A 27,533-nucleotide genomic window follows, 5' to 3' on the forward strand; every position below is an offset into this window, starting at 1 on the left:
ATGCCCATTTTGTTATTTAGGATTATTCCAGGTTGAAACAAAAAATGGACCTTACAAAAATTTAGAATAAACACTACTCCACGAATATTAATATGGTATCAGAGTTCAACGAGCTCAAATGAGCATCCAATTCAAAAGTGAGATTCGAACAAAAATCATGAGCCAAAATAGTCACGATCTTTCTTGAAATGACATGTCATGGATAAATGTCAGATTCTCGGGGCCAACAACCTGAATTGTTTAGGCATAATATTTCAAATTGTTAATATATATTCAGCGTCAAAAGCTGGAAGTGCCACCAACAGTATCAAAGACCATATCTCCCCAAGATATAGGGTATCCTATTTTCGAAGGCCACTCTTATTTTAGAAAGGAACAATATGATTAAATATGTGTGCCATATATGATTCATTGTTATAATAATCTAGTAATCATCAAAGCCGGATCATTCAAGATTATGTTTTTTTTCTTTGACAAAAATAAAAACGAGACAAAAAATTTGAATATATATATAGTGCTGGCCCTTTTTCGATCTTATCTATTGCCTTGAGCTCTTCGACTCTCTATAGCTCTAGCCGCTTGCTGTAATACTTTACTTTTTCGGATGACTCGCACTCTGAATGGTGCGGTTGAATCAAAGTGGACTTAGCAGTCGGCTTAATATCGTGTGCACGAGTAAAGGTACAAAAATATATGAAATAACATTCATGAAATAGAAAAAAAGCCAAACATCAAACCTAAAAGAAACGAAACCAAACACTTTATATATATATAAACATAACTTTAATGCTTTGGTCAAACTATAAAACATAAAAATTATTCCTTTGTTATAACAGTATCATAGTTATTTACTATATTTATTTTACTTTTTCCTTTTTTTACCATGAATTGAATCCCTCACTAAAAAGAATTATTGAAACGTGATGGCCATAATGAAATATTTGGTAAACTCATGAAGAAGTATACTTGTGATATACTTATACTTTGGCAAGAATATTAAAACAACTATTGGAAAAGCATCAAGTGTATATACTTATCCCCTTGCCTGCCACTAATCCAAGTATTGACATTATTTTATCTTTCTTTCATAAAGTGTTTGCAATTATTGAGGAAAAAAACATTGGACCAACAAACAAACTTGGAATTAGAAGCTTGATTTGGACCACTTCTGTGAACCTGGTCAACTAATTAAAAGGAGCTCACAAGGAAATTGGGCATTTTGCTTCATTGTCAGTGAACAAAACACAATAGAGAATCAGTTGCATAATTAAGGCAAAAGTTGCCCTTTATCTTTAACGTTCATTTGATGCTTTGAACTAATGCAAAGCTTTATTTTTCCATATTTATTTGTGGGTGTATTGTACTCTTGCTGCCCTTGCAAGAATATTTTGTCTTTATATATTAATGGAAAAGGAGATCACATGGTGATTTGCAAAATCTCATCAACTTTCATTAGTACACAATATGAAGCTTACATTGTATTTAACCTAAGTTTTATTTTTAAAAGAAACTATTGTGTATGTCCTTCTAAAAAAATAAATAAATCAAAAAATCAAAAGTAGACATTCAATATCAACTCACGGTACAAAGTATTTCCTATTTCCAATCTATCTGTCAAGACCAAAAGAAAAAAAAAAAGTTGTATGAGAAGGCTTAATATCATGCTTTTAAAAACTTATATATATTTTAATTATACTTCTAAAAAACTATTTTATCTCTTTATAAAATTAACAGTTTTTTGTAAAAAAAAAATTATTTAATTTCAATGAGTCATATATTAATTTAATTTATCTCAATCAATAAATATATATTAAAGAACTCTAATGGAAAATAAGTTAGTGACTTGAAATAGTTGATTCATAGTTTTTGAGTTAGAAATTCAAATTGGTTCTTAACCTTACTACATTAGTACTATAAATCATTCAAAACTCTCAAAAGAAACCAGCAGGAGGTAATTTATGATAGAATAGACCATATATGATATTAATAAAGAGAGAAAACATCAAATTTCCTCAAGTTTTTTTTTAATATATATATATATATATAATGATCAATCACTTTTCCAGTGCTAGGAAAATAATCTACCAAAAGTGATAAAAATAGGTAGGTAATAATAAGTAAACTATTATAAATCTGTACCTGGCTTTTTATATATTTTTATATTTTAAATATCTCTTCACATCAATATATATGATGAACCAATAATTTGCTCCATTCAATAATTATAGGAGATCTACTCTCAAATATTTCAGGACGATCTATTAAACAAAATATATATTATTATCGATTTGTCATATCATATCCCATCAATTTGTATAACTAATTATATAACTTTCAAAAGAGTCGTTGTACAAAAGAACCTTTGAAAATGTCCATTAATCAAAATGAATATTATCGTGAATTTGTCATCAGGCAGTTGAGCATTTGGGGATCTCTTATGGATAATTTCCATTGATTAGATGTCAGCTAATTGGCAGACAACATCATCTTTCACCAGGATTGGATGGTTGGATTGTACATATTCATTCTCAATAATTCTTTTTTTCTTTTTCTATAAGTTAGAATATATTTCCACACAATGGTTGCATCTTTCAATTTTACCAACGTTATATTTGTGAGCAAGAGAAAAATCCGAGAAGAGATATCAAAAGCAAGCTAGAGAACTCCAAATCAAATAAAAAAATCGGCAGTCTATTTTATAGTACTTGGAAGATACCCATTCTTGTATATCTTTTTTACGTTAGTGGATCTTTATGATCGAGATACGTTGTCTGGACTAAGTAACTCTATGATTAGCGCAAAGTTCAAGACCTTATGGATATATTGGGATTGTTTAGGCAAAAGTGTGCTAAAAAGTACATATTTTTTCAATATGGATTTTCTATGAACGTACCTTCACTCTTCTTTCTCCATTGTCAAATAAAGTTTTAGGTTGACGGGTCGGACAAAGGACACCCTTCACATTTTCACGATGGTATCATATTGTCTACTTTGACACAAGTCCTTATAACTTTACTTTTTACTTTCACCCAAAAGACCTTTATGTAAATGGGAGATGTTATTCATCATATATATATATATACCCATGATCTTCTCCTTCCCTACTAATGTCAAAGACTTTATTTTCACTCCCAACAAATGTTGATATTCATTTAACTTCAAGCTAATGAAACACTATACTCCAACTATACAAATACACTCACAAAAATCTAGGTTTGTTTAATTTTCAACAACCTCCATAGCTACAAATGTGATAAATATATGTTCCTTTCAATCCAAAAAAAAAAAAAGGTTTCATACGATTTTATTTCGTAACAGCTTATTTACATCAAAAAGATAATATATAAGAGCTTATAACTTGTTAGTGTGCAGCTAAATTTTATTCCAAAAAGGGAAATAGTGATAGTTTTTCTTCGAACACCATGACCACCATCGTTTGTTGCTGCTGCCGCTGCCACATTGCATCTAACCAAAAACACCTTGATCTCAATTTATTAATCTGAGAGATACTTCTTGCCAATATATTTAAGACTAATAAAATCCATGCATATATGCAGATATTATTATTGATGCTTGACACTGAAATATGTTCATAATTGCACAAACATGTATCAATCTTCCAAGAAGAATTAATGCTAATCATATTCAAGTGCACCCTAGGCTAATTCAGTCGAGTCCAAGCCCCGACACCTATTCCGAACCAAGTAGAAATTACTAAGATTTATATGTATATACATAGTATCTATTTAAACACACTTAAATATCTCTATTCTCGTACATATAACCTAGCTCCATCCCAATTTGCTCGATATAGATACATATCGCATATATATCATCTGATAATTTTCTCCATAATATTGCATTGTTTATTAACACTTATACAATTATATAACTAGTCCATGCTTGTATGTATATCTATGTGTACAAATTATTCTCCATTATTTGGGTTTGATAATAATTCTGATTCTTCTCTTTCCAATCCCGTTTTTTATTTTTCTCAATTTCCACTATTATATACGTGTGCATGAAACCATATTCCTATGCACATGCATGAAACTAGCTATATAGTTTTTATGTATACTTATTCTTATGATAGAAAGCCCAAAAGAACCTAAGCGATGTCCAAATATTCCCATCAGCAACATGATCAGTATCAAAAGGCAAAATAACAGCTAGGTTTCAGATAAAAGCCAGATTCTTATATGGTACAAATTAAAGAAAAAGGAAAGAGAACAGTTATATAGTTCAGAGTGAAGCCAGCTGAATCTTATGATACAAAGTATAAACACTGCAGACATAGGTCACATAAAAAAAAAACAGCAAAGTTAATTAAGCACAAAACAAAACTAATTACGGTTAGAAAAATACTTGCCTATGCACTTGTCAACGAGAATTCCTCCGAACTTTCTAATATATCATAGAAATAGACCAATAAAAATGTATCGTATTAGAAAAGTCGACAGTAGTTCCTACCGACCGGTGTGTATGCAAATATTGTTCTTAACATTGTTGATCTATCACTGGTCTCAGCAGTGGCACTGCTTCTGTAAGCTTTTTCTCAAGCTGAGGGAGATCGAGGGAAGTCAAATCACGGACCTGTTCGTTGAAATAATTAAAGCCAAATCCATGAGCACAAGAATTTAGTTAATTTCCTCAGTGGGTGGATTTTGGCAATTATAATCTTACCTCCATTTGGACGGTGTGGATTGATTTCTCGTTCACCGAGCTGGAACTGCAACTGATTACGTCCAGCCCTTGTTCAACCACCACTTTCAAGATTCTTGAGAGGGGAAATCCATTGAAACCGCTGGTCGTGATCACGATTTCAAGTCCTCCACCAAAGGAGCTGATCTTAAAGCTGCAAATTGGAGTCTGCCCTCTTGATTTCTCAAATCTGTTCCAATTATTATCATCCAGCTTCTTCAATTCGTCTCTTTTGGCTTCGATCTCTTTGATTTTCTTCTTTTGATGCTTTATATAATTCACCGCCCCATTCATTTGATCCGATATCGCCCGTTTTCCCTGAAATCCTCCCATTTCCATAAAGTCAGTAAATTTCACACCTTGGGGGAGAAAATTAGTAAAGGGAAAGAGAATCCCCTTAACAAGAAAATGAAAAAAAGAAAAAAAAAGGATTGCTTGATTTTGGAACATAATTATTAAACAGATCTAAGTGGGTTAATTCAAAATCATAAGCAAAATACAAAGAAAAAAAGTGAAATCAAATCACCTTGATAAATTCAAGAGGAAGTAGGGTTCTGAGAGACATATAAAGGGAACCCATTTCTTGTCTTCTTTGCCTTTCCCTTTCTCTATGCATGATTTTGGCGTTATGATCTAGATCAGAAACTCCTCCACTTGCATGCAAATTATCCAAATGAGTTGTAAGCTGATGATGCAGCTTCCTCCTCCTACGAATATTGGGCAAGTTGTTGTTGTTGACCCCATAATTATTGTTGTTATTATGTTGTTGATCCTCTGAAACATGGCGCCCAAAAATCAGATCTTCGGGGATTATGTGTTGGTGAGGATTGAACGATATCTGGAAGCACTTCTCTTCGGCTTTCTGTAAAGGGTACATTATATAGAGCTAGAGATTGGGGGCAAAAAAAAAATTTCTTTTAGGATTTTCAACAATTATGTGAGAAGAGAAGAGAAGATGCGTTTGTTAGGGGTTCTTGAATTTGGGTTTGGAGTTGAGAAATGGCAAAGATTCCATAAAAATCCTTCGGAGACAAGATTAGCTGGAGAATGACTCACCGGCCACACATGTACTGTACTGTGTGAATTACAATTCTTTTTTTTTTTTTCTTTTTCTTTTTCTTTTTGTGGCCGCTAATTAAATATGTAACTTAATGTAACTGAGAGAGGATTATATAATTGGAGTTCAAACCGAACAACCAACATTTTTGTCTTCGGTAGACCGCAGCATATGCATTATGCACCTCGGATAGATGATCATGATCATTTGATCGTACGGTTATCTTTGTCCAACCGAACCAAAGAAATAACGGCAAATGAAATCTATCATTTTATTTCTATTGATATATACGTGGCCGTTTGTAATGATTTTATTTATTGTTTCTCGTTTCTAATTTTATTAAGAATCTTAAATATTTTCCAATCAGTTGTGTTCATTGAAACATTCTCATATATGAAAAATTTGAAAACAATCGAAATAAGGTTTTTATTTTTTGTTTCTATTTCCAGTTTGTTACAAAACATTAATATAAATATTGTTGGATCATACTGGAATGTATGGGTATTGTGGCCATCTAATTCTATTTTTCTTTATTAATAATGAGAAAACAGAAACAAGAAACGGAAACGTTACCCTAACATACTCCAAGTGTCAATATCTTAATGATTATTGAATTTGCTTTAATTTGTTTGTATGACAATATAATTTCTCTTATTTTTAGGATATAGGCATAACATTAATACATTTTTTGATGAAGGGTGTGTTGGCAAAAATTTTGAGATCCTCCCGAACTTTGGTCTCATTCTTCAAAAAAAAAAAAAAAAAAAAATTTGAAGAATATTGAGTGAAGTATGGATTTTTTTTTTGAACCGACACACCATTCATTTAAAGAGTATGCAATAAAGGTATAAATAAAGCAGTATAGATTAGTGATAATTGACATATATGTCCAACCAAGAGGACGGTTATTTTGTAGGGACGGAAGAAGTAGCCATTTTGATGATATATAATTGTTTTCTTATTTTTTTCATCAATTTACTTTCATATTTATTTCTAAAAAAATTAATTACTTTCATATTTGACCTATTTACAATTGGAGTTATTCTTATTTAAAAAGTCAATGACAGCCACCATCGCTTTAGAAGCCACTTGATCACTATTCATTTAAAATCTTTTGTTTTTCTCCACAATTAGAAAGTTTTTTTTTTTTTTAATAACTAAACAACTCTGAAAACATATCCTTTACCTATTCATAGTTCAAACATATTTTACTTCTCAATAAATAATTATACTTTCTTTATATTGTGATTTGTAATATTTATATAGGTAGCTTAAGATTCCCACCAAACTTAAGAGAATAAAATCTTAACCAATAAGAAAAAAGTAATCAAGCCAAATCCTAACCACAGGATCTAAATGATTTCCTGTTTATGCTTGGGGATCAGGCCATGATCATGCAATCTCTTTTTATATCGAAGAAAATAAAATTAATTAATAATCCAACAAATCAATTGGGGGTTTGGTAACAGAACTATTTTTATCAAAAGCTAACATCACTTAGAAATACATTATTATACATTCTTAATTATGCCCCATAGAGCCATGCTGTATTTTCTTTTTTAAATTCTTTTTTCTTTTTTTCTTTGTAAGTTTAAGTCATATGGGAGAATGCATATTTTTATATGCACTAATTACCAACTTCACCAAAGTCTTTAGAATCCTTGTGGTCCTGCCTCCCCGGGTAAAGTATTGATTAGAGAAGCAATTAAAAAAAATAAAAAGAAATTTAAATAATATTGTATATTATATGGTTGAATTGCTCACGTGGACCTCAATGATTTCTGCTAATTATATTAAATTACTAGTCTATTCTAATGACTAAAGCAACTCATAAAAGACATGCCCACAACTCTAATTAAATATGGATAGAAAAATGATAAATAATCCTGAGAAATGAAATATTGATAAAATAAGTCATATTTTTCAACTGTTTTAAACTATTCAAATTGCAAAAGAAAAAAATTTCTAATGTTAATTGAAAAATAAATGATATTTACGACCCCTAGTTTTTCTATCTAAAAATGGTGGTGCTGTTAAATTGAAAGGTTATATTAACATGCAAATGTTAGCTTGAACTAATTTTAGGTTGAACTATGGTTTTGATTTCAATCCTTTGATGTTTTAATATATTATGTTTTATGTAGGCATGTTTAAAAGTAAATAAGAATCGATGTTATTTGACAACCTGAGCATAGCTCAATTGGTTAATGCACCTATTTTCAATCAAAACGTTTTTTTTTTATTAAAAAAAATCGCCCATACTTTAGTTCTATATGCATTTTTGTGTGGCATCTGGTTTACGTATAACATACATTAATTAAGTTAGAGCTCCTTTTTCAAGTTAGTAAGCTTAGCTTTGGAGCAAATTTTCAGCAAAGAGATACCTTATCCAGGGCTGTTTGGTTGAGCTTGGGGTTACCCTAAAGCTAAGAAACCATTACTTTCTATTACTTATATTCTAACTTTTATATATCGTAATTTGCAACATACATAGACTACTCAATCTTAGGTTTTTATAATCTCGGACGAGTATTATATTTGTTGTCGTTAGCGATAAGATTAGTCCTAGTCCTATTTCTTTTTCTACTTTTCAATCAAAATAATGCTTTAAAACCTTATCGCATCTCATGAGACTCGTTTGTCGTATTTCCACAAATAATTTGTTACATTGGTGATTGGATTGTCGTTACTTCTCAATAAGAGTAGGAATGTCTTGGTAAAGTCAAAACATGAGTTTGATAATGAAAATTATAAAAGTTTATATTGAGACTAATTAGTGGAAGTTGAAACACCCATCACTTTGAAGCAACACTTCTTTTTTTTTTCTTTCTTTTTTTTTTTTGATATTTGTGATCTACATTTAGTTATCAAGGAAACACCTTCTCAAATTCTCTAACACACGTGGTTTAGAGTTTTTTCTTTATAATATATAGATAGTATTAAATGACTCGTTAAATCTACCAAAAACTCAAATTATTTATTGACATTCACCCCTTTATATATAAATTATAATAATTTTGTTATCAAAATTTCCACTTAGGAGATTTTAAGAATGCTCTCAACTTACCACCTCTATTTTATTCTAAATTTAACCCTTAACTAACTGTGTATTTCTTTCAATAAGAAAAAATTAATTTTATTCTAAAAACATTACCCTTAGCTCGTGGATTTCAAGGTTGGTAGTAATGTTATTATGCCAGTTGCAAATAGATAGGAAGGTCTTTTCTTTAACAACTTTACTTGTGGAATGTATTTTATTTTGCCAGATCTAAAAGGGTAATTATGGGGAAAGAAAAAAGAAAATAAAAATAAAATAAAAAATAAAACAGTGGCATGCAAATATAGTAAAACAATAATACTTAATTATAAATATGACCATCACTTTTTTTATTTGAAAATATAGCAAAAAAAAAAGGAAGGTACAACCAAAACAAAAAAATGAAAAAGATAATTATATGCTTAAAATGAGCGATTTTTTGAAAATGAGAAAAACCTTATTGATATATCTAATATCAAACATGTTAAAGATCTATTTCATATTACGTATATCAGTTATATCAGTAATATATCTAATATAAAATATATTATATAATATATTCATATATTAGGTATACTTGGTATCACATATATAAGTTAAATATAAAAGTTAGGTATATAGAAATAATAGTGGCAGAATTGGAATAACAGAAAAACAAAAATTTCTAATTAAAATTTTTTTATCATATTTGTCTTCCGAAAAAAATATGGTAAATATTTTTGCCATCCATTAAAAATATCCAAGAAAGAAAAAGGACAACTTTGGGCCGGCCCAACAATTGTCGAGCTCGACCTCAATTTCTTTGGACTGGTTTATGGGTGATTTTGGTACTTGATATTTGTTTCTATTTGTTAATTTGATCCTTAAAATTTTAAGAAAAATATTCGCCTTTCAAGATTTAGTCTTGGTCATTGAAACATTTAATTTAAATAAAAATTGACAATTCAGTCCGGGTCATTTCTTGTTTCTTATTTTCACTTGGATCGATAAATCTAATTATTTGACAACTATTTATGTTTTCAATGAAACGTTCCATAAAACGTTCCCAAAATTGTAGAGAATTTTTAAAAACCAAAAAAAAATCAAGTATCTTGTTTCTTTTTTTCATTTTCAATTTATTTCCAAACATAAATAATTACCAAATATAATTATGTTTTTTAATTATTAAAAAATACAACAAGAAGTGAAAAAGTCACCAAATAGGCCTCATGATGGCACACTTAACTTTTTTTCCTATCATCTTTTTAACTTTTATCTTTCTCCTCTTACTATCAAATATACTACCACCCCCCCTTTCCCAATTTCTATATCGAGTAAAGTATAATATATTCATATTTGTCACCTTCAATTAACTATACATTGACTTTGATACATAATTAAATAAACTTTGCAATTTTCCAAAGCAATTGGCAGCGTAAGATTCCAAGTCCATATTAACAGGGAATCAAATGTTCTTAATCATGTATTTATTCATGACAATACATGGTATTGATATTTTAGAGTACTAATTATGATATTTCATGAAAGTACAGTGTATAATGAAACCAATGTTCTTTACAAGTGATTAATCTCATGAACGGGAACTACACAGACCTGACGAAGATTCACTAGTTCAATGAAGAGGCAAATCAAATTGTGGTGGCAAAAGGAGCGGTTAAGATTCTAACATACAAAGAGAGAATCCATCTCAGTGGCAAAGAGATCAACTGATTAAAGCATATATGTTCGTCAAATGTTCGAACCCCACATGTTAGATAAAAAATCTGTAATAATTTTAGGCCTGATTCTCCTGAACCTTCTGATTAGGTTAAAAAAGACAAAAAAGAACGTTCCATTGCCCGGCAAGATATCTCTCTGAGTCCCAGACTCTCAGCCATCCAGTTTTATTCAATCGAAACCATCAAGAAGATCAAGATCAGTTTAAATGGTTCAGATCGTACCACTTTACTTTCAAAACAAAAAAGTTCAAATGATATATCATAAGAACTCTCCCAGATAATCTGGACCGTCCAAACTGAATGGAACAGGAAACACTCTCCAGTCAAGATTTTCATTCAATTACACAAGAAACAGTGATAAAATAGATGTGTAGAGAGAGTGAAGTTTGTATGCCTGTTTAGTGCTCTATGAACCAGCCGTTAAGGGCGAAAGAATCGTCACAACTTTACCTGTAAACTTGGTTAGTAACTTAGTACAGAAATATGTATGAAAGTACAACATTCACAAGTTAGATCAAATAGATATGATTGCGCTAACTTTTTTAGTTGTGCGTTTATTCATCCAAATGCTTCTTAGACTTCGGAAAGTAAAGGGCTCAATCAGTAACGATGGTGAATAATTGCAGAACTAACCAAGGGAGAAAAGTAGGAAACTTGCATTTAAAGTATCAGAAAGTGCACAAAGACAGTGGACTATCTTCAAGAAACCAGTGAGGCTATAGAAGTGGTTTTGATCATTTCAACCCTCTCTTCAGCTACTTTGGAGTGCTCTTAATTCGATTTCAGTTAGTTATTTGGAGTTGTGACCGAGGCGGGTTTGGCCCCTGATCGGAGTTTCCATGTAAAGATGGAGAAGGTCATTCTTCACACCGTTCAATGATGGATGAATAAGAAGATTTTTACAGGTGTAGAGGGATCTTATCTTAGAAAGGGATTTGGAGTGTGGAACATTTCAACACCTCCATGTGAGCTTTTGTGACCAATTATCTTTTGTAATTTTCCTTTGTTCTTTATTGTTACCAATTGGAGCTCCTTCAGTAGGTTTGGAACCTCTTTTGATGGCCTAAGTCTGTGTTTTTTTGGTATGGCCCAGTTGTTCTGTAATTTGATCTTCCATGTCTCTTAATAAAAATAATTCTCATCAAAAAGGAAAAAGAAAATACAGGCAAAAGGTCTGCAATTCTAGCTCTATGGCCAATATTATTGCTTTTCTGTACTATCATTTCCTTTTAACCAAAGCAAAAGGCATGCCTACTTGTAAAATTATTTGGTCAACTTCCAAAAGTAAATGAATAAATAACTAACTGCCCAACAATTATCAGACTTATAAAGCAAGCTGTTAGCCCCACCCAAAATAAACTGGTGAACTTTTTAAGACCTCTTAAGTATCTGCATAAGCAGCATTTTTATTCACTGATTAAGTGTAAGCTACTCGTTCTTTCTTTTTCTTCTTTTTCTTTTGTACTTTTAGCCGGGGGCAAAGAATAACAAGGCTACAAGGGGGGAAAACCACAGAGAACACAGTTTCCATAAAGCAATATGAATCTTTTATGCATTTCCTCAAACTCTGTGTTAGAAGATCAAGGAAACAAAAAAGGGACAATGTCTTATTTCTATCCACCTTAATTTGTTTATATACACGTCTCCTATGAATTCTGGGCCTATAGAGGCCATCACATCACTAGTAACACACAGAAACTGAAGCAAAGAAGCTAATATGAAAAACTCATTAATCAAGGTTACAAACTTTCTCTCTTTGGTTGCATTTTACACCAATCAACTACAAAGATGATGAATAAAATATCTCTAAAACAGTGTATCAGCATATACAAGAAAAGAGTTTGTATGATCTGACTAACTCACCGAGCCTTCCTATGCAACTTAACTGGGAACCGAGACGGAGGTGAAGGGGACAGTTCAGTTGGTAGTTGGGGTGGATCCAACCCACCAGTGAGCATGCCCACAACCTCTTTCATGGAGGGCCTGCGAGCAGGCAATTTCTGCAAACAAAGCAGGGCAACCTTGATGCAAAGAAGGGCTTGTTCTCGATCCACCGACTGTGTCGACTGGTCAACCAAGTCGATGAGCTTTCCAGCTCTAGCGAGATGACGAGCCCAAGATAAGAGATTGGCGCGTTGGAATTCTGATAATGGTGAATTTGTCACCTGTAGGGGTCGTCTTCCTGCTATAAGAACTAACAACAAAACTCCATAGCTATAAACATCAGATTTCTCGGAAAGATCTCCACCACCGCCGTATTCAGGGGCAATGTAGCACATTGTTCCTCTCATACTTGGAGTACTACTAATGCCACCACTCTTGGTAATATCCCCACCGGTTGAATCATGGCTGTTCCCACGAGCTCGCCAGAGTTCACCGCTAAGCCCATCTAACCACCAATCAATGCTGCCTCGGCTGCCATGGCTCCTGCTTCTATTCCTCTTCTTTTTCTCTCTGTACATTTCGTCATCCACTGGCCAGCAGTCAGCCTCTTTCTCGTCACAACTACCTGCCCCTTTTTGGGGCTTCTTTTTCTTCCTTTTCTTTGCAAGCTCTTCACAGTACTCCTCCTTCCACCACTCCCTCACCGGCCTTCTCTTCTCTTTTTTCAGATTCTTGCTACTCTTTTCATCTTCCATAGACATCCACCATTCTAATCGTTTCTTGTTCTTCTTTTTCTCTGATTTCTTAACAGTTTTGCCACTTGACGAGGCTGCAATCCATTCGCTCTTCGGCCTCTCGCGCTTGATCTCCGACCCAATCCACTCCATGACATATTCCTTAACATTCCCACTAGTACCAACTCCATTTTCTTGCTTCCACCACCAATCTTTACCCGAGAGACTATTCTTAAACCCAGTACTACTTTTCTTCTCCACACTGTTTGGTTCTTTCCCATTCTCAACACTAGCTCCATCAAAAGCCCCTTCCGACGGGGATGCCATAGCTGCAGCTGCCAAAGCAGTCTCCGGCGAAGTCGTGGCCACCTCCACCGTCTCTGGTGAAGTCTCTGAAACGGGAATTCTAAGAAAGCTCTCAGGTGATTGATCAACACCCACGTTGAATTCCTCAAATCCAGTGGTCACACTCTCAGCTTCCTCAGCCAAAGATCCACAATCTTCAACCACGCAACCACGATTGCTTTCATGTTCCTCTTTTCTCTCCTTCTTCTCCTCCTCCACTCCAGCATTTACCTTCACCTCAACTTCAAATTGACTATACTCCAATTTCAATCGAGCAAGCCCGAAATCCCCAATTTTTGCCGAGAAGCAATGATCCAAAAGCACATTACTGGGCTTGATATCACCATGAATAACTGGCGGATCTAACCCATGAAGGTGCTCTAATCCCTTGGCAATATCAACCGCAACCGAAAACCGCTTCTTCCACTCCATCAGCTCAGGGCACTTCCTGTGCAATAAAGCGTCCTGCAAATTCCCATTATGCAAAAGTTCGTACACTAACAACATCCTACGCCGCTTCTGGTCAGAGCAAAACCCAAGCACACTAACGACGAAAGATGAGTCAATCTTGGATGCAAAGAACAGCTCGTTCTGAAATTCCCGTTCGCCTTGTAAAGACCCAGAGTCCATAAGTTTGACCGCAATTTCTTTATGGGTGTGAGGCAAAGTGCCGTAGTAAACAGACCCAAAGCCGCCTTGGCCGAGGCGGCGGGAGGGGGAGAATGATTCGGTGGCACGGCGGAGGAGGGAGTAGGAGAAGCGATGGGGCGGCTTGGAATCGGCAGGGGCAGTGCGTTTGCGGGTAAATTTGCGGTAAAGAATAACAAGGAAGAGGAACAGAGAGAAAGCGGCGGTGGAAGCGGCGACGATTGGGGGAAGAAGATGGCTGGAGAAAGCATGGTGGTGGGCGTGTGCTTGCACTGTAGAAGGAGAAGGAGAAGGAGATTGGGAAATGGAGCGGGATGGCATGGTGAGAAGAAATCCGACCAATTTCTTGCCAAATTCTCTCTGTGCAAGTAAAATTAACAGGATCGAGTTGTTTCCATGGTGAAACTGAATTGGAATTTGAGAAGAAGAAGAAGAAGAAGAACGAGAAGAACGAGAGAGGTGGGAGCGTTGGAGTTCTCTTTTCTTCTTCTTTTTTTTTTTAATTAATAATTTATTTTGGAAATTATTATTTATTATTATTTATGGGAAGTTGTTAGATTTTCCCTTTTTCATAATTACATGAAAACGTGAAAAGACCTTTAAAAAAATCCAAACCCACCTTGCATCGTTGTTTGATACCACTTTTTCGTGTACTCAAGGAAAAAAAAGAAACACTGATGACTTTTACATAACTCAACGGATTGAATCCATCTATAATTGAATAATACATCAACGAAAATTTTATAGTATCTATTGTTGTTTGATTTGATACATTATGATTAGTAATATTATTAGGCACGTCCATTCAATTGTAACTATAAAAATATAAAAATATATATTTTGTTGACTATGTTTAATGGATACTTTTAACTCACGATTCTATTTAGTATTTATGAATCATATAATAATTATTTGATTTTTTATCTCTTTCGATCATAACTCTATCTAAAAGAACTTATGGAGTTACCACAAAATCCGTGGAAATCATAATAAATGGGGAGGAAACGACAATGGTGGTTTGTTCATATTCCGTGGAGAAGAAACAACATAGGACCTCCCGCTCCAATACCATCTTAACGATGAACAAACCACCACTCAACCCAAAAGCTTAAGTTGATGGATTGGGTAAATTTAATTCATTTATATGGATTCTAACATACACATCTCTTTTTTTTTTCAATGGAATTCAATAAAGAGGAGAATTCAAACCTACCATTATTTAGAAAAGTAAGTAATATTTTGACCAATTGAATTATGTTTTATTCACTTTTAACTCATCGTTACCGACTAAAAATTGAAATTTCCTTTTAGAAAAAAGAAAATCTGTAACATTGGATGGGATCATTTATGTAGGGGTAGTTGTGTTTTTTAGTTTTGTACTTTTCTCATTCAGTGATGAATATGACAAATTTTGGCAAACCCCACCTTCTCCTTTTGGACTCTTCATGTCCCTTCTTTTCTAGTGGATACTAATGTAATTCGACATGCATGGCAAGTTATTTATCCAATTTTCTAATTCTTCTAAGGTGAATCTTGTGTTGTAGAGCATAATGTGAACTATTGAATTTTTCTATTAAAAAAAAACTAGAAAATAAAGGATTCCTTATTTGCACCTGCTTACAAACTAACATAAATTTGTTTGCATCAAAAGTTTCTCAACTATAAAGAAATAGTTGAAAATGTTAAGCAAAAGAAATATAGATAAATATGACAGGTTACAGTGTAGGACAATAAAACTTTTCGAAAAGAAAAGAAAAAATCTACTCCCAACCATTTTTAAATTCATTATAAGAAAATATATAAATTATACTCTTTTGGAAGATTTTTAGAATAAACCCAAATAATCGAGAGCGTAGACTAAAGTCTTTGATAAATACAATAAGAAATTTTGTAGATTAAGATCAAAACGTACTTGTATTAATAAAAGTATATGTATGTATATATAAAATTGACAAAATTCAAATTTATTTATTATTTAATTTATAGGTTCTTTTTTATGAGGAATAAATTTCGCTTAAACTAATAGAATAATAATATAGATTGTGCTTTTTTCTAGAATTTTTGATCCATCCAATGTTGCCTTATCTTGGAAGATTTGATGAGGCACATGTAGTCATTAGACCTTGCCTCGCATGGATAATGTCATGATGCTTCTCATTCCTTTTCCCCCTTTTTTATTATATGTTTATTTAAATCAATGTATGAATAAAGATAATAGTTCAAAGAAAAAATCTAAAAATAAAAATTAAAAAAATCCAATTTTTTATTTATGGGTTACCCTAAATACTTATAATCAATGAATATCTTTTCCTTTTCCAATCATAAGTTCCAATAATCTCCCTCATATTTTCTCGGTGATATAAAATAATGTCCGACTCGAAGACCAGTAGTGCAATTATTAGCAGTAAAAAAATTTTGCTAGTTCTTTTTTCCTTTTACATGTATATTTTACTCTCGAGTAGCTAACATTTTTATATACCAATTTTTTGTCATGGTAGATTTTTTACCTATAAAATTTTCTACTTCAAATTTGTATATCTTTTATTATTTTTTCTTTTATACAAAAAATTGGGAGTATAAGAGTTTGGACTTCTAACTTCATAAATATATGTCAATTACGATTGAGCTTATGTTGATAATTTACATATCTTTTATAATTTTCAAACTTTCACTTCATCTAATTTTATTAATCACGATTTGAAACTAAACCATTCAAAATAAAAATATTCAAGCCACCAATTAAGGATTTTTTCACAAGATTCACTAACCCCAAAAAAGTTCCCTGCTAAAATATCCCATTTTTGGTTCTAGAAGCTTATAATCATTTCTAATATCATTATGAATTTTCCCCCTTAGTTTCCATGTCTCTCATTAGTGGAATTTTCCAATAAGAACAATAAAAATTATCAAGTGACAAATAATTTAGAAAAAAAAATAAATGAAGTGAACACCAACCAATTGAAGGGAAATTAAGTGGAAGCAAACTTGGAAACAGTCATAGAGATAAAGTTGAATATAAGAAGTGAATTAGGTAATTTTCTTTTGTTTGATTTTGTTCAATTCAAAGGCTAATTTGTCTAAAGAATTATTAGTTTCAAATGAGGGCCCCACTACTCCACTATTAAATGCATCATTTTCCTTTGGTAGGTTTGATTTATTCATCCCAAAACCTAGTAGCTCTCTATTAGTACCTTTTTGCACAATTTTGAATACAAAATTACATTAATGCCACTTCTAAATTATTGTTTTTTCAGGTATTATTTTGACAATAGATCAAGTGCATAAGATCAACAAGTCACAAAAAGTATGGTTCTTACCTACCCCTTTGAAAGGGTATATACAAAGCTCGCAATCTCATACTATTTCTCCTTTTTTATTCCTCTCGCCTCTTTCGAGGGTCATTATTTCATCTATCTACTTTCACATTTATATCCATTTTGTTTGTAATCTTTTGATAGTTTTATATGTCGATTTAGTCATAACTCAAGTACTTATATTGTACTGATATTCTAATAAATCGTACGTTTGAGTCACTTCTCCTACATTTATAATGTAATATAATATTCATTCAAATAAAATGGTTAAATATATGTTTTAGTTCCTAATGTTTTAGTGTTTTTTTCAAATTTTTTGAAAAACTTTCAATTTAGTTCCTTGCAATGTAGTGAAATAGCGAAAATTTAGAAGGAAAATGTCTTTTAAGAGAGGAAAGTTTCTAATTCCTCCTCTAAATTTCTAAGAGATATAAAGATTTCATGTTTTATTCACTTTTTCTCTCTTTTAAATTCTCACTAATTCAGAAAGTATCATGCATGTCATATAAGTTTACAATCATTCAATTTTAACTCCTACAAATGATGAAGAAATAAATTAAAAAATTATGTTAAAATTAGTTAAGAAATTGAACATAATGATGGACAGATTAGTAATTTAGGGAAGGTTTGGACCAACCGCCCATGCAATTGTATACCTCCAAATTCAATCCTCTCAATCCTTTTGGTCATCCAATTGAGGTTGAAATCATTTCAATAATTTTGACTAGGTATAGCTGTCACGTGCGAATATTTTCAATCTCACGTGCGCATCCCTCTCTATCTCTCTCCTCTTGAGTGTGAAAGGAGATATGTATTAGGGTATAAGACAAATTAGAGGTTGTACATCACAACACCATTCATTGGATAAAACAAACCTAAAGGCCCACTCCCTCTCTCTCCCTCTCTCTCTTCTAGATAACCCTCTCAACAATTTTCCTTTTCCAAATTTCACATCAAAATCTAACCATCTTTTGCAAAAAAAAATTCTCAACGGGAAAATCTTCTGCCGCATCCAATTCTTCTATCAAGAGACAGAGAGAGATAGACATGTTACTAAGAAAAATTTTCTGATAACGGGTGTACTATACTCCCTCCTATTTACACAATAAATAGAATTGATAGACCCGACGGCGTTATTAATACACAATAAATAGAACAAATGGACCCGACGACATTATTAATACAGTAGTGATGCAGCCAACAGTAAATGAAAGAGAGAGCAGGATATTCCTGGAGTACCAGAAATTTTCTCTTCTACTAAAGTATTGAGAGATTTGGGTCGCCGGGTGTAAATACCAAAATTGGTTCCAAAATCTAAAACTTCACATGTGGGTTTTGACGAGGCTATAAGATCGTAGTGCATAAAATATATGGCACATGTGGTGAACCAGTTTTTCCCCTGTTGCAACCCACATGCTGGCCATTTCCAAACTCTACCCAACAAAACCCAGCTGGATTTGTTGTTTCTCTCTCCCTCTCTCTCTCCAATCTCTCCCCACACATCTCAAACGAGAGAGAGAGAGGAAGCTCATCATTGACTAATGGGAAGAGTAAAATCCATACCTGTAAAACACCGACAAATGCTACACAACTTGACAATGGCAAAATAATATTATGCATTTAATATGAATATGAAAACATAATTAAGCATCAATCATCATCATGTCATAAGAACATAGCATAAGATTACCATCCAAAGAACTACAAATAGAGATTTTTTTATATGGTCTGGGGCATATTCTTCCTTTGGAGTCTCAATAGACAATCTAAGATAAGGGCAACATAAAGCATGTTACAAAAAAATAATATTGTACAGTATGCTATAAAACAATGCCTGCTAACAAACAAAAACAACATTCTATGCCTACTGATATTTAAGTGTTTGAATGTCTGTCATTATCACCAGATTTTAATCGAAGATACGATCAGATTTTAGCATGTGACTTCGACTATAACAACAGCTGTAGATTCCAACGGTTCAAAACAGTCATCTGTTCCAACAGAACAAAAATAAGAATTAAAAAACTATGGAATCTATCAAAACTAGCGAGTCAAACAAACAAGCCTTATATTGATACATTAACCAAGTAAAATCCACCTACTTGAAGCTGTCTAATCTCATCATAAAGCTCCTCAACAACATCGTATGGCTGGAAAAATGGAGAATTACATCGACTCAATTCTTCCAAGCATCAGTTCTTTTGTGCTTCATGATGAAATTTCAAAAAAAAAAATTAAAATAAAAAGCTAAACATCAACCCACGTGACTCTAGAACACAACTTTCAACTATTGACTCTCGAATACAACTTTCAACTAATAAATTCAATCGTAGACCTAAAGATTAGAGAGACCTAAAAATTAGAGAAATAAGTTTTCATGTACAAGGAGCAATCTTCAATACATCATACTCCTCATCTGATTTTCAGTTTAGAGCAAGGCTGTACAATATTCCATACACTTGGTTAACTTTAACCACTTCAATTTTTCTGCTCAGCTCCTCTTAAGATCAATAACTATGACACTGATGTTGTCTGTACTTTTTCGCCCCAAAGAAAGCCGAGTAAGCAGTGCAGCAGCTAATGCACTTCGAGAAGGATATAAAGTCCCAGATCCTTCTTCTTCTATTTGAGGCACTGCATTGAGGTCTATCGTCGTAGTAGCAGCTATCGTCGTTCCTTCTTGAAGACATTCACGAGCTACCTCACAAGCCAAGTCACTTGAGAGAACATCCCACAATCCATCACTTGCAAGTATTAAACATTCATCACCTGGTTCTCTTACCGTGAAAGTAACTTCAGGCTCTGATATTACAACTGACTTTAGATACTTGTCGCCTGTCCAAAACATCATCCATAAGAAGAAATAACAACTATTATCAATCTTTTAATAAATTGACATTTACACTTGAGTTTGTTTTACTATAGTGTAAAGATCATCAAACTCAATGCTTATTCGAAAGTAGGACATTAGGGCCAATGTAGAAATGAAGCGTCATTTCAATGACTAGTATGTTGCAATAAATATTCTTTATTTTCCAGAAACCCAAATGAAGAAGAATGGACGAAATCTGATAACACTCAGAATAAGAGAAAAGGAAAAAACAATGTTCCTCCTTATAGAACATGTACAAAAGGAAAAAGAACGAAGAATTATGCTCATTCAATCTGCAATATAATTGTAATAGATTGATCAGGGTAACTGGACCCATACATGAATATAGAAATTTCTTGCGTCAATAATTCTCTCCCAAACTCAACTCTATTTCTCAACGTTGTATTAAATCTACAAAACCTCTCATGCATATTTGAACTAAAAATGTCTCATTTCCACGAGTCTCAACATATAATATCTTGTCGATATCTCTACACAAAACTTCATGACAAGTCTAAATCATATCATTAATTTATTCACAAATCTCATCATAGCAAATTTCTCCTTACAAGTCTCGACCTGGACTTACGCATATATCATGAGTAAGATAGTCAAAGATATTAAAGAAAACACCATTAATTGAAAAACAAATCTACATGTATTAAAACACAAATTAAACATCAAATATAACTCGAGCGTTTTTATTAAAAACTTAACACAATTAAAAACACACAATTACATATCCATGATCTAGGCAAATTCTAACAGAGAGATCACAACTCTTCTCTCTTCCCAAATTTTGTGATACACTTGCATTATAATCTTAAGCAGAAAGCCTAAATGGCAACATCTTTTCCATAACGTTTGGGTGAATATCAACATTTTGATATTGCAGTCATACATCGAGCAAACCTCATTCATGAAGCCTCCCAAATAAAGTTCTAAACTTTTAGGTTCCGTGGTTAAATTACAATATGGTCCTTGGAGAAGCTACAATATATCTTGATCACTTGTCATTCTCGTGATACTACTCACTTTGCAATGAGTTTTTAACTTGTCAACTTCTCAAAATTTGTTTCCCGAGTCTTGCGATGTATATTCATCACTAACCTTTTGCACCGAATAGCTTAGAACTTTTTGCTTCGAAACTACAAGTTTTCTAAAGCTATCAATCTCTCAACGACAAAAGCATCCCACTCAATGACAAGTTCTGATGCATCCCACTCATTGACAAGTTGAATACGAAGCTCACATCTATGCCAAATCTAATCATAAGTCGGTATGCATCAGCCTCACATTTATCCCTAAGATATAAGACAAACCCATATCTTCACACAAGTTTCAACATGTGTGTACATGTAGAGAAGTGAGATTAAAGAACCTAATGTCCCACCGATTGAATAATAGCTTAAGATGTGCATTTGGGAATAATAGCTTAAGATGTGCATTTGGAAACTGAGCATCTTTTAATTCCATGTTGCTACTTGTCAACATTGTTCATTGGCCAAAACCATAACTACTCTGACATTATCTCAGAAAAAGTAACAAACTAATTCCCAATACAGGAAGCTTATTTAGTTCCAAAATATTCAAAACGTAATTATAAATAATCACAAAATCTATGCCAACCGAACCCGCAACTATATAAAACAAAACAAAGATGGTGGTATCGATCAGTTTGTGTGACAAATTTAAGCGGACTGGATATAGAGTTGAATAATGAATTCATTAGACAGAAGAGACTGCACAAAGGATTATAGGATTACAGTGGTTTAAACCATTGCTGGTCTAAGGTAGAGCTTGGATCTATATTGATTGTGAAGAAGAATTACAGAGACGAATACAAGAGTTTTCCTCAATCTCACTCCCTCGGGGAATTGCAGCACAGCTTCCCCTTACACCCAGCTCTTCCCCAACTAACTGTATCTAACAGAATAGAGAGCTAACTAATTTTTGAACAAAACGATTAATAACAACTAACCATAGTGGTCAATCTAACTCCCTGCCAGCCCATATTCTAGAATTCATATATACATTATGTGCCAATACATCACAGTGTGCAACAGCTAACTGATAAGGGAAAGCACAGCCTCGAATGCCTAACCAGGTACGCCCCAGTTGAATAAATTCTGAATATTTGTCTTAATTTTCCTTTCTCATATTGATGCTGAAGCTCAACTATTCAACAATTTGCATCATGGTTACGAACCACCTCTATAGTATATTACATTCAGCATTGTTGCATGATTCTTCTATCTATCCATATCCTACCATATTTTCATCAAAATTTCGGCATTTGCTCCAAATGTTCCAGTTCCATTGAACCATATATTTCTTGTCAGATAAATACATCATTTCCATATCCTTCTTTGTCAGAAAAGAAGTATTTATCAAGGAACCCACAAATGAAGAAGATATGTACATGCTCATCAAAGCAAATGGAATGAATAAAGTATAAATATGGATAACAACATAGCCGGAAACGACATATAAAGCAGAGTATAGCTAGATAACGTCATCATTAAAATAAAAAATAAAAATAATTAAAAACGAAAAAAAGCAAAAACAAAAATCATCCTGCCTTCCACTTTTCCAGTCCCTTCTCTTACTACTAGATTAATACTCAGTTTAAGTAGCAATAATACAAGTAACTGAACAAAAGTATGAATCCGCATGAAATGATCTCACAAAACTAAAAATAAGAAACTTGGTTATTAAGCACGATCATGTTCAAGACAGACTGACTATACATCACAACAGGGGTACTTGCCAACATGACATGATTCTGCAGGCTTGCCCCCAGTAACAAATTGGTTTTCATAATCTTTACTCTGCCATATGTCTCTCTCATCACAAGAGGAAGAGGAAGAGATATCCCAAGTCGTACTTTAATAAGGTCATTATAATTGCAATAAGTTAGAATCCATATTGGTGGACCCGAAGGCTTCAAACTCTGGAAATGATTCCTCAAACAAAAAAGAAAACTTTCAAAATGAACATGTTCTCATTGAGATGGTAACTCTAAAAATGAACATCTTCTCATTGAGATGGTCACAAAGAAAAATCGTCTCATGCTCATCGATGTAACATTCTTAATCTTCACATTTATTTCCCAAGTCTTCCCTAACTTTCAGCATTTACGTCAGTATTAGCATACAACCCCTAAACCCTAAGTAACGTAATGCCCGCAATAAATTGAATTACTAGGGCAAATTATGGCTTTTGGCTTTTTAGGGAATGAAAGACTCCTGCTCAAGACTTTTTGTTTTGTCAAAATATGTTTGCTCTAGACCTCATGAGTTTTAAAATATGGTGTTCTAGAAATATACTCGGAAAATTTGCTGACTTTATTCAAACTATCATTCAATCATGATAACAATCTCTTGATGAGCAAAAGCAACATAATGCATTTTCATTAAGAAGTCATATACTTCACATTTCTGCCATGCAATATTGTCAGAAGCCAAGCTAAATGCTCCAACAGGGAATGGGGGAGTCAGAAGAAGCTAAAAGCGTTTACTTCAGATTCAAGGTAGTAATGATCTCGCTCAAAACGTTATAAATGAATGCAAACACAATGAACTTCAAGACAAACCTTTTTTGTCACTTTAAATGTATATTCCAAATGAGCATAACTGCTCCATTTTGAAAGCTGTCAAAATTGTCCATGGTCTCAACCTAGAGAAACGAGATTGTGTTTGATCATATCATGATATCGGAATCTGAACCCCTCAATTATTTAAGATTCCATACATTCCCTTCTATGAAGTGTTTATATATATATTGCACTAGCCACTAGCAACAGAGCATGACAAACAAATTTTTATGAAAGCTTGGAAGCTTTTAATTCAATCAATATATGAATTCTTGGAAAAGAAAGCAGGACTTGTCAAACTCGGTTAAACAGAGAAGTGTTAAAACTAAACATGACCATAATTGGTTTGTTGCCTTGCAAGAAAGGTCCACCTCAAAATTACTTAGACAGTGTCATAGTGAGCACTTTTCTCTTCCTTGAAAAGAGAATTAGATTTATTTAAGTGACCATATGCAATAATCGTTGCAATATTTAAGCAAATACACAAAGGTATATAATTTCTTGGTCATAATTCAAAGAAGCAGTAATTATTACCTATTGCACGGGACATTGCAAGGATGCCTTCAACCCGAGCTCCATTTACAAAAATCACCCGTCCTCCAGCAGCTTCAATCCTTGCTAGTTCATCGATTCTATCAGGCTGAGAGTATTTTGAGCAAAATAGTGAGAAAGCATTATGCGTTCATCATATGACACCTACTGGAAGGAAAAAAATATTGTGCAAGAATGCATACTGAAGTTAAGTAGACCAACACTTTCAGAACATATAATCATTAATTAGAGCAAGCATACAATTCCGTAAATTTTCTGGTCAACAACATTCTATCCATCTAAAAGTGCACTATTCTTATGGAAAACTGTGTATACAGGTATGAGACGAACGGCATAGAAATTGTCTAACGTGACTTCAATCTCTGAAACAAACAAGCTCCATGAAAATGCTATAGTCACAGCATTTAAGCAGCATGGTCACAGTCATTATCACATAATACAAGATGGATAGACCCAACAAAATTTTCCAACGTAAACCATTAAGAAAGTAGATTTTCAAACAGTACCGATTGCAAACATTTTAAGAATCTTTAGATATCTAATATTCATTACTCCACTTCAACCATTTTTTCCGCAGGGATACAAGTGGACTAAGAAATTTGAACACAGGTCGAAAACTTAAAAGAATTAATTGCAATAGAAGGATGACAGCATCTCTACAGCCACAGTTAGGAAACAAGTGTCGTAAAAATAACCAGGACACGCCAGGATCTCTATCCATAACATAACTCCTAAGAATTAATAATAATTGGCAAAGCATCATCCATCTGTACCAGTGTGAATAAAAATCTGAAAAGGGAATAAAATAGCCAAATGAATGAGAATCTATCCGAGACCTAATCCATCTAAAATTAAGGCGCCACAATAAGGTAGGCACTTGTATAAGCAAAATGGTCCTTCAGCTCATCACAGAAGCATCAAGATAAACAAACCAGTGATCGTCATACCACGTGTTAAGCGAACAGACTGTTACAGTTACAGATTTGGAGGGATGGATGGGGAAGAGATATAGAGGAAAAAGAACCTTGTGATCGTTGGAAAGCGGAATCGCCCTCCCTCCACGGCAGAGGACGGCGCGTGAGTCACCGCAGTTGGCGACGACTATGTGATTCGGCGTGAGGGCGGCGACTACGGCGGTGGAGCCGCCGAGAGCCACCTCCATAGGATGGCACCCACACTGGCCACCGACGCTCCCACAGGCACAAGTACTGAGCGCCACCTCGTCCATTCTCTCAAAGCTCCTCTGCATCACTCTTCTCCAAGTAGCCTCCTCCTCCTCGAGCGTAAGCTCCTCCGCCGAGCTGCTTCCGCCGCCACTCTCAGCTTCATCGCGCGTGCCTACCACGCGCGCCAATTCCTCCTGTACTAACACGTGCATCTTCTCCCTACAAAGCGCTGCCACCTGTGCGCATTCGATGAAGAAAAGCAAATTAGACCATCACAATGACGATAATAACCCCCACTCCGCCTTTGTAGAGAAGGAATCAACGTGATTTCAATGGTAATTTTCAACCATTGTATTTATTTTCTATTTACAAAAATAATTTTCAAACTTTACTATTAGGGCTTTACGTGAGGGCCTCCGTGTCCATCATAGACGGCGAAAAAATGCACCGGTCGCCGCCGGCAATTTTCCGGACCGAGAAGGCACGTGCTCGCCGATACTGCGTCCTCCATCTCACGTGACCTCCCGGACACCGACATCATCCCGAACACCGGCTGAGGTACCGACGGTGAAGCGACTGCAGTCTTCACGTCCTCCCCCGATGACGAAGACGACGAAATTTCCGGAGTAGCGCTGCCGTCCGTCTTCCGAACACGTTTCTTCTCAGTTTGATTATTCTCTTTCCGGTGGTGACTGGTCGAGGGCGACGGATTCGCCGACGATGTTGTAGCCAATCGTCTCATCTCTATTCTACGGCGCCGGCGCTCTCGGCATTTGGCCGGCGAATCTCCCTCATCTTCGCTTGGCATTCTACAACAAGCCGCCGTCATCGGAACCATCCGAAGCAGGAACTCTCCGTCGAGTATGTCTCGCTGAGGAGAATCATCATCGGCAAAAAAGTGTATATTATAACCAAGTAATGGAATACGGTGCGGTGCGGAATTTGGCTCAGAAGGAAACTCGTCGTCGTTTTCTCGTCTCAGAAAAATTATATTATTTTCCCTTTCCGACCCATTTTCTTTCCCCTCCCCCACTTCTCCTCCTCGTCTAGCAGAAAAACAAAGGAGAGGCTCTCGGGCAACTCTTATTCCACGGGCAGCTAATACAACCTGCCCCACCCGTCTATCTCCGACCATCATTTCATGCTGTGAGGACACGTGGTACCCATGACCAACCCTTCCTCCAATTCCTTTCTCTTTCCATTCAATTTCTCATATCGCGAGAATTATCCCTTGAGGACACGTGTCAAAAGTGCTCCAAAAGTGGAGGCCCAGCTCGCCAGGGCGACACAAGTGGATCAATCGCAAACTTCCACGCCAGGCTTGTCAGAGAACGACACACCTGGGTCCCACCTCGAGCGGCCTTTTTCCCCACATTGTTTTTGAACTTTCGGGAAATTTACCTTTTCCTTTTTTTCTTTTTAATTACAAAGACACAAATTTGGCACAGGCATATACGTGGCGTGATTTGAGCTCCCCAGCACACCCGTAGTGACGTGTCCGGTTCAACGTTGACACGTCGGAAAGCTATCTGACAGGAAGAGAGTTAGCGTTGCAGTCTTACATTACAGCCGTCTGCCTAACGGAAGAAAAGTTAAATTTATTTGTTATGGATTTATAAGGCTGTCGGTTTCTTTCCATCTAATCGTGAATTTATATTTATCGAAAAATTAGTTTCTCTTTATTCGAGTTTGTAGGTGGTGTGTTAATTATATAACAATTAAAGAAATGTAAGTAGAGTAGTGTTTCGCTTTCAATTATTCTCAACTTCTCAATCAATTTAAATAATTTTGATTTTTAATGATGAAATATTATTTCAATATAATTAGTTGACAGTAATACTATATTTTTAGAACTTTGAAACGGAACCTTTTTAGAGAATTGACACGTGGCGTAAATGTAGAGGGGC

At 34.3% G+C, this 27,533-nt stretch overlaps 3 protein-coding genes across 4 annotated transcripts; all 3 read right to left on the reverse strand.

Moving 5' to 3' along the window:
• Nucleotides 1–3,282: 3,282 nt before the first annotated feature.
• On the reverse strand, nucleotides 3,283–5,815 carry LOC111011677 (transcription factor bHLH118-like). 2 transcript variants are annotated; one of them, XM_022285536.2, is made up of 4 exons: nucleotides 5,231–5,815; nucleotides 4,687–5,022; nucleotides 4,474–4,596; nucleotides 3,283–3,465 (listed from the first exon to the last, which is right to left on the reverse strand). In XM_022285536.2, the coding sequence occupies exons 1-3, from the start codon at nucleotides 5,579–5,581 to the stop codon at nucleotides 4,501–4,503; spliced, it is 783 nt and encodes a 260-aa protein (XP_022141228.1). In that variant the 5' UTR covers nucleotides 5,582–5,815; the 3' UTR covers nucleotides 3,283–3,465; nucleotides 4,474–4,500. The 2 variants fall into 2 exon arrangements, with proteins under 2 accessions (XP_022141228.1, XP_022141227.1); XM_022285535.2 differs by having other exon boundaries at nucleotides 3,283–4,596; nucleotides 5,231–5,814.
• A 6,400-nt stretch (nucleotides 5,816–12,215) lies between these two features.
• Nucleotides 12,216–14,598, reverse strand: LOC111011674 (Protein kinase superfamily protein). The gene has a single exon (XM_022285530.2). It carries the CDS (start codon nucleotides 14,446–14,448, stop codon nucleotides 12,376–12,378), a length of 2,073 nt encoding a protein of 690 aa, XP_022141222.1. The 5' UTR covers nucleotides 14,449–14,598; the 3' UTR covers nucleotides 12,216–12,375.
• Nucleotides 14,599–19,492: 4,894 nt separating this feature from the next.
• AHG1 (Protein phosphatase 2C family protein) lies at nucleotides 19,493–27,317 on the reverse strand. Its single transcript, XM_022285531.2, has 4 exons — nucleotides 26,033–27,317; nucleotides 25,485–25,862; nucleotides 24,443–24,548; nucleotides 19,493–20,276 (listed from the first exon to the last, which is right to left on the reverse strand). The coding sequence occupies exons 1-4, from the start codon at nucleotides 26,762–26,764 to the stop codon at nucleotides 19,933–19,935; spliced, it is 1,560 nt and encodes a 519-aa protein (XP_022141223.2). The 5' UTR covers nucleotides 26,765–27,317; the 3' UTR covers nucleotides 19,493–19,932.
• Between the last annotated feature and the right edge of the window lie 216 nt (nucleotides 27,318–27,533).

This window comes from Momordica charantia (genome assembly GCF_013281855.1).
Source record: "Momordica charantia cultivar OHB3-1 chromosome 10 unlocalized genomic scaffold, Mcharantia_2.0 BLBB01000010.1, whole genome shotgun sequence".
NCBI lineage: Eukaryota > Viridiplantae > Streptophyta > Magnoliopsida > Cucurbitales > Cucurbitaceae > Momordica > Momordica charantia.

Coding starts and splice junctions, on each gene's coding strand:
- LOC111011677 (XM_022285536.2), bottom strand. CDS start 5,581: ATGTACCCTTTACAGAAAGCCGAAGAGAAGTGCTTCCAGATATCGTTC. Junction 5,023..5,230: donor TTCCTCTTGAATTTATCAAG/GTGATTTGATTT, acceptor GGAGGATTTCAG/GGAAAACGGGCGATATCGGA. Junction 4,597..4,686: donor TCCACACCGTCCAAATGGAG/GTAAGATTATAA, acceptor TTCAACGAACAG/GTCCGTGATTTGACTTCCCT.
- LOC111011674 (XM_022285530.2), bottom strand. CDS start 14,448: ATGCCATCCCGCTCCATTTCCCAATCTCCTTCTCCTTCTCCTTCTACA.
- AHG1 (XM_022285531.2), bottom strand. CDS start 26,764: ATGATGGTCGGAGATAGACGGGTGGGGCAGGTTGTATTAGCTGCCCGT. Junction 24,549..25,484: donor CGCTTTCCAACGATCACAAG/GTTCTTTTTCCT, acceptor AAATACTCTCAG/CCTGATAGAATCGATGAACT. Junction 20,277..24,442: donor TGCAATGTCCCGTGCAATAG/GTAATAATTACT, acceptor TGTTTTGGACAG/GCGACAAGTATCTAAAGTCA.